At 52.9% G+C, this 6,767-nt stretch overlaps 1 protein-coding gene across 2 annotated transcripts in view; it reads left to right on the top strand.

Annotated features, from left to right (window-relative positions):
* Positions 1 to 4,531: 4,531 nt before the first annotated feature.
* Positions 4,532 to 6,767, top strand: part of AAAS (aladin WD repeat nucleoporin) — a 15,643-nt gene continuing 13,407 nt past the window's right edge. For both annotated transcript variants that reach the window (XM_025402089.1, XM_025402088.1), the window contains exons 1-2: positions 4,532 to 4,816; positions 5,400 to 5,527. In XM_025402089.1, the coding sequence (XP_025257874.1) occupies positions 4,694 to 4,816; positions 5,400 to 5,527 (251 nt within the window). In that variant the 5' untranslated portion in view covers positions 4,532 to 4,693. The remainder of the gene's footprint in view (positions 4,817 to 5,399; positions 5,528 to 6,767) is intronic.

Below are 6,767 nucleotides of genomic sequence, written 5' to 3'. Positions count from 1 at the left end.
AGGTTGCAGTGAGCTGAGATCGCGTCACTGCACTCCAGCGTGGGCGGCAGAGCGACTCCGTCTCAAAACAAAACACAAAACAAAATTGTTTCTCGGTCAAATCCTCTGGCGGTGTTGTTTTTGGGCGTGCAGTGCTTTCTGCAGAGTTGCGAAGACTCACTGGTTTCTACCCTGGCCCTTTCTGGACTGCACCAATTGAGCCTGGTCAGGGCAGTGACGCGACCGAGCGCTGGCACCGCGGTTGCAGTGCGGACTACTGCGCGGCCCCAGTCGGGCGGTGGTGCGGCTCCCGGCGGGCAGACTGGGCCTGGCACGTAACCCGCCCCCTGCCCGGGGCCTGCAATCAGTTGTGCCCGCCACGGAGTTAGCCGAAGAACAAAAGCCACTCTGTGGCGGCCATTCCCGAGCTACAATAGGGCTTTGTGCGGCCCCCGCCCCCAGGGTTCCCCTGCTGGGCTGAGGGGACTCACAGGCCACTCCCCCCGGCCTGGGCCCGACTGCCAGCTGCGACCCGCGTCGGACTGTCCACCGCGCGGGTTGCAAGAGGCGCTACTCCGGGTGGGAGGGGGCCGGCGATCCTGGGCGGGCTCGGGTTACGAGTCCCCCCCACCCCCTGACGCCACTCCCGCCCCCGCCCAGGTGCGAAATCTCCTGCCCTCTGGCGGGGCGCGCTGCTTCAAAGGCGCTTTGAAGAAATCCGAGTTCCGAAGACTTCTTTAGTGGGCTGGGGGCTGTGACTGAAGAGACACGGGAGACGGGGCTGGGGCGGAGGAAGGGCTGGGGGCGCCTTGGAGCTGGTCTGAGCGAGGCGACGGCCTGGATGGAGTGGACCCCCGGGACCCCGCCCCAACCCCGCCGGACGGGCTCCTCCGGACCCCCCAGAGTCTGGCCCTCTCGCCTCCCGGTCTCCGCCTGTCCGGTGCCAGCTCTCGCCCGCCGCAGCCTCGCGGTCCTCCCCTCCCCAGCCCCTCGGCCCCTTTCATCTTCCCTAGACTCCGCTTGGGGTTTTGCTGGTTTCTGGGAGATAAAAACCGCTTCAAATAGCGGCGGCGCGCTGCCAGGACAAACAGGGCCGGGCGGGCCATGTGCGCCTGGTTACCGGCCCCGGGTCGGGACGCCGGGCTCCAGCGGGCCCGGGAAGGGGTGGCGGGCGGAGCTCCAGGCACCCAGGCTCCGGCGATGACTCCCAAAGTGGGGGGCCCCTTTTAGAAGCGGCCTGCGCGCTGTCTCGGTTCCCGCCCAGGTCGTAGGGAGGGGCAGGCGGAGACCGCCCGCTAAGCGCTCCGAGCCCATAGGGTCACAGTCGCTGCGTCGCCGGGCCCGCCGCGCCCCCTGGTGAAGTTACTGGGTGAGCGCGCTAGGCCTGGACTTGGGCCTTTCTAGAACCCGCAAATTGTGAAAAGCGTTCCACAAACGTTAGATAAGCAGCATGGGGGAGGGGACAGTACTTGTGCCAGGCCAGGGAGGGGGGGCAGCGGGCGGAACAGCACTGTTCCTTCTCACCGGTTCACCTTACAGGGTAAAATGCAGGCACCTAAACCGATCATTATAACCTGTTGGTGAAAATCGAGGTTTCATCGAAGGATGCAAGTTGCAGGCCGATTTTTCCTAGGGGTATCTGGGTTTGGATGGTGTTACCACTAAGGTACAAACGGAAACTATCGTAGGTCTTCAGTGCTCTCCACTAATCTGTCAGTCACCTATTCCCTCTTTTCCTCAAACCTGCCCACTTCCCCTTCTCAGAGAGAGCTTTCCCAGCCAGGTTCCCCAAACCATCCCTAGTGTATACCTTATGCTCTTCAAGCTTTCTGTGACTTCCCAGGTGAGGGTGAACTCATTTAGGAAACTAAATGGGGCTATGGGAAAAGGTTAGAGCAGGAGTCCCGCCGCCCGTAGTGTTAGTGGCCTGTAAAGGAAGCGCACAGCAGGAGGTGAGCTGAGCAAGCTGAGCTCCGCCTCCTGTCAGATCAGCGGCATTAGATTCGCATAGCAGCGCGAACCCTGTTGTGAACTGCGCACGTGAAGGACCTAGGTTGCTCGCTTTTTATGAGAATCCAACTAATGGCTGATGATCTCAGGTGTAACAGTTTCATCCCAAAACCATTCCCTCCCCCACTCCCCGTGGAAAAACTGTCTTCCACTAAACCTGGTCCTAAAAAGATTGGGGACCCCTACGTTAGAGCCTTGCTACTTAAAATGTCGTCTGTGCAGTATCAGCTGGGGATTCTTTGGAAATATAGCCTCTGAGCTCCACCCTAGAAGATGCCCAGGAGATTCATATGTCCCTTAACAGTTGAGAAGTACTAGATTAGAGGAGATCCACTTGCCTTCTCAGGTGAAGTACATTTTCAGGAGACTGCGGAGCCCTTTGTTTTCTGACCTGGGAATAACTCTCTTGGGGAGAATTTTTCAGGTGAAAAAGAAGGGCAGACACGGAATCCAGAATACTAGAACTAAATGCCCCCTAGATTATTCAATGAGACTGGTAGCTCTTGGGAGTGGAGACTGCCTTCTACTTCTTCAAATCACTTAACATTTGTTAATGAACTCTGACCAAGGTCACCTAGTTGATGGCACAGTTATAGCTATTAACCTCTGACATTTGTTTAGCACTTTAAAATTTATTAAATAGCTTCACTTCATTATTTTGTATGGAAAACAACCATATGAAATAATTAGGACACTGCAAATGAGAAAAGTGAGACTCAAAGAATTCAATGTTTCTTTCTCCCTCTCCCTTTTTTTTCTTTTTCTTTTTTTTTTTTTTTTGAGACGGAGTTTCACTCTTGTTGCCTAGCTTGGAGTGCAGTGGCGTGTTTCTGCTCACCGCAACCTCTGTCTTCCAGGTTCAAGTGATTCTCCTGCTTCAGCCTCCCAAGTAGCTGGGATTACAGGCATGCACCACAATGCCCCGGCTAGTTTGTATTTTTAGTAGAGACAGGGTTCCTCCATGTTGGTCAGGCTGGTCTCAAACTCCCGACCTCAGGTGATCAGCCCACCTCAGCCTCCCAAAGTGCTGGGATTACAGGCGTGAGCCACTGCGCCTGGCTTTTTCTCTCTTCCTTTCTTTCTCTCTTGCTTGCTTGACAGGGTCTCGCTTTTTGCCCCAGGCTGGAGTGCAGTGGCGCAATCTTGGATCATTGTAGTCTCGATTCTCCCATCTCAGCCTTCTGAGTAGCTGGACTACAGACGCTTGACACCACCACACTGGCTAACTTTTGAATTTTTTGTAGATACAGGGTCTTGCTATGTTGCCCAAGCTGGTCTTGAACTTCTGGGCTCAAGAGATCAGCCTCAGCCTCCCAAAGTGCTGGGATTACAGGTGTGAGCTACCATGCCCAGCCTCACTTTTATTCTTAAATCAGAATAACTGGTTTGGGTGTATCTAGGTCCAATCTCTCTGTGACTCACTTTCCTCGTGGTGACAGAACAGCACCCACCTTATGGGGTTGTAAAGATTATAAGAGCACTTATCATAACAAGTGCTCAGGAAATAGTTTTGCAGCCTGGCAAGGTGGCTCAGGCCTGTAATCCCAGCACTTTGGGAGGCCAAAGCGGGCGGATCACTTGAGGTCAGGAGTTTGAGACCAGCCTGGCCAACATGGTAAAACCCGTCTGTACTAAAAATACAAAATTAGCTGGGCGTGGTGGCGCATGCCTGTAATCCCAGCTACTCCAGAGGTTGAGGGAGGAGAACCGCTTGAACCCAGGAGGCAGAGGTTGCCTTAAGCCGAGATAGCGCCACTGCCTTCAGCCTGGGCAACAGAGTGAGACCCTGTCTCAATAAAATAAAATAAAATAAACTTTTCCTTTCTTTTTTTGTGAGACAAAGTTTTGCTTTTGTTGCCCAGGCTGGAGTGCAGCACAGCCATCTCGGCACACTGCAACCCCTGCCTGCCGGGTTCAAGAGATTCTCACGCCTCAGCCTCCCGATTAGCTGGGATTACAGATGCCCGCCACCACGCCCGACTAATTTTTGTATTTTTAGTATAGATGGGGTTTTCAACATGGCCAGGCTGGTCTACGAACTCCTGACCTTCAGGTGATCCACCCACCTAGGCCTCCCACAGTGCTGGGATTACAGGCGTGAGCCACTGCGCCTGGCAGGAAATGTTACTTTTCCACCTGTCCCCACCTCCCTTTCCAGGAGTCCGCCTAACCTTGTGGGTGCAGCACTGAAAATCCTCTCTGAGGTTTTTCCCTCAGCTTTCCAGCCAGCTGCCTGTGACATAGCCTGTATTTTCCTCTGGTGATCCACAGGCCTGGGAGGGTTAATTTGGTACTTCCCTGAATGTAGGTTATTTTGGGCTTTCTAAGCGTTAAGAGAGTGAGTGGGAAAAGGCGTTGGGGAATTCGGAGCTGGGAAAAACAGTAGTCGCATGGAAAACAACAAAAAAAACCCCGCTCCAACCTGGTAACCAACGATTGGCCCGAGGACGTGTCCGCGCTGCTCCCCCTCCGGCCGCCAGGGGGCGCAGGAGGAAGCTTTGGCGGTCTGTCCCGGGACCGTACTTACTCGTACTTCTTTCCTGTTAAGTCTTTTCTTCACTTCCGTCGAGCTCCGTCTCGCCGTTTGTCCCTTGCGGCTACCCGTCTGCATACGAATCTAGCCCGGGAACCGAGTTGCGGGAGGGCGGTCTGTGCCATTCCGGCTAGGAGTTTGCCGACTCCAGACGTCCTGCGAACCGGCAAGATGTGCTCCCTGGGGTTGTTCCCTCCTCCACCGCCTCGGGGTCAAGTCACCCTATATGAGCACAATAACGAGCTGGTGACGGGCAGTAGCTATGAGAGCCCGCCCCCCGACTTCCGGGGCCAGGTGGCCAGGGCGAGGAGGGAGGGGACCTGCAGGCATGGGGGCAGAGTCGGGGAGAATTGGGGAAGGGAGGCAGTGTGACAGGGGCAGGGTCGCAGAGTCTGGTGGACTGGAAACAGCTTGCCCCGGCAGGAGAATAGAAGGGCTGGAATCTGTTTTAGGGCAGGGATTGGAGTATAAGGGGGGGTTAAGGAGCTGTGGAGAAGTCCTAGAGGGAATGGAGAGAATGAGGGAGAATCTAGGGAGTGTGAGGATGCGGGAGAACTATCTAAAAGTTGGGGACAGTATCTGAGAAGGATCAGAAAGGTACAACTTGGAACATTTTTTCCGTGGTGTACCTGGGAAGGACAAGGAAGGGAAACTGACATTTACTGAGCGTTTGTTATGTAAGAAATAGGATGAGTCAGGTGTTTTCTAAAAATGTTATGTGGTTTCATAATCACAACCCTATGAAATATTATTCTAGTTGCACAGATACGGGAGCTAAGACTTGTTTCCCATACTAACAAGTGTTAGCTTTGTGGAAACGGAAAACAGACCTCTGGAATCTTGACTCACCATCACACCCCTCACTTTTGTGCTATAGTGGATCAATCTTCCTGTCCTACACCTGACCAAGGATCCCCTAAAGACCCCTGGAAGGCTGGACCATGGCACAAGAACTGCCTTCATCCATCACCGGGAGCAAGTGTGGAAGAGATGCATCAACATTTGGTGAGGCATGGCAAAGCGTTTTCTGGGTCATAGTCTGCAGATCCTGGAAAATGAGTGACCACTCTTTACCTTGGGGTGTTCTTCAAAAGACTTATTCAGGCTGTCTCCATGAGAGCTGTATATCTAAAATCATATGAAATTTTTAGTCCTTACTGTAGAAATCAAATGCTCAATAAATATCAGGTTCCCTCCCTTGCCCTCCCCAGGAACACTATGGAAAAAGTACTTCTATTTAATCTCTAGTAACTTGCCTTGCTTTCTGGCTTGATTAGGTGAACCTGCTCCCTGCCCCCACCTCATGTCATTAACACTTCTGAGCTTTTACGTAAAGCTCAGCAAGATTAGATATAAGGTTGCATTGAATAATCTCCTACATAGGTCATCCACTTTACACCTGTAGGAGTGGAGCCACACTACCTGGTTTCATTTTCTTTTCTTTTTTTTTTTTGAGACGGAGTTTCACTCTTGTTGCCCAGGCTGGAGTGCAGTGGCACGATCTCAGCTCACTGCAACCTCCGCCTCCCAGGTTCAGGCGATTCTCCTGCCTCAGTCTCCCGAGTAGCTAGGATTACAGGCATGTGCCACCACGCCCAGCTAATTTTGTATTTTTAGTAGAGACGGGGTTTCTCCATGTTGGTCAGGCTGGTCTTGAACTCCCGACCTCAGATTATCTGCCTGCCTTGGCCTCCCAAAGTGCTGGGATTACAGGTGTGAGCCACCGCGCTGGCTCATTTTCTTTTTTTTTTTTTTTCTTTTTTTTTGAGACAGAGTCTTGCTGTGTTGCCAGGCTGGAGTGTGGTAGTGCGATCTCAGCTCACTGCAACCTCCACCTCAGGTTCAGGTTCAAGCAGTTCCCCTGCCTCAGCCTCCCGAGTGGCTGGGACTATAGGCACGTGCCACCACGCCCAGCTAATTTTTGTATTTTTGTAGAGATGGCATTTCACCATGTTGGCCAGGCTGGTCTGGCCTCCTGACCTCAGGTAATCTGCCTGCCTTGGCCTCCCAAAGTGCTGAGATTACAGCTGTGAGCCACTGCACCTGGACCTATTAATGGCACATATTAATGCCTTTAAGGGTTTTTTATGCCAGGCACAGTGACTCATGCCTATAATCCTAGCACTTTGGTAGGCTGAGGCCGGCAGATTGCTTGAGCTCAGTGGTTCGAGACAAGCCTGGGGAACATGGTGAAACCATGTTCTTTTTTTTTTTTTTTTTTTTTTTTTTTTTTTTTTTTTTTTTG

Source organism: Theropithecus gelada, chromosome 11 (assembly GCF_003255815.1).
Source record: "Theropithecus gelada isolate Dixy chromosome 11, Tgel_1.0, whole genome shotgun sequence".
NCBI classification, from domain to species: domain Eukaryota; kingdom Metazoa; phylum Chordata; class Mammalia; order Primates; family Cercopithecidae; genus Theropithecus; species Theropithecus gelada.
The sequence above is the reverse complement of the archived record's forward strand: the minus strand, read 5'-3'. Positions and strand labels throughout refer to the sequence as shown.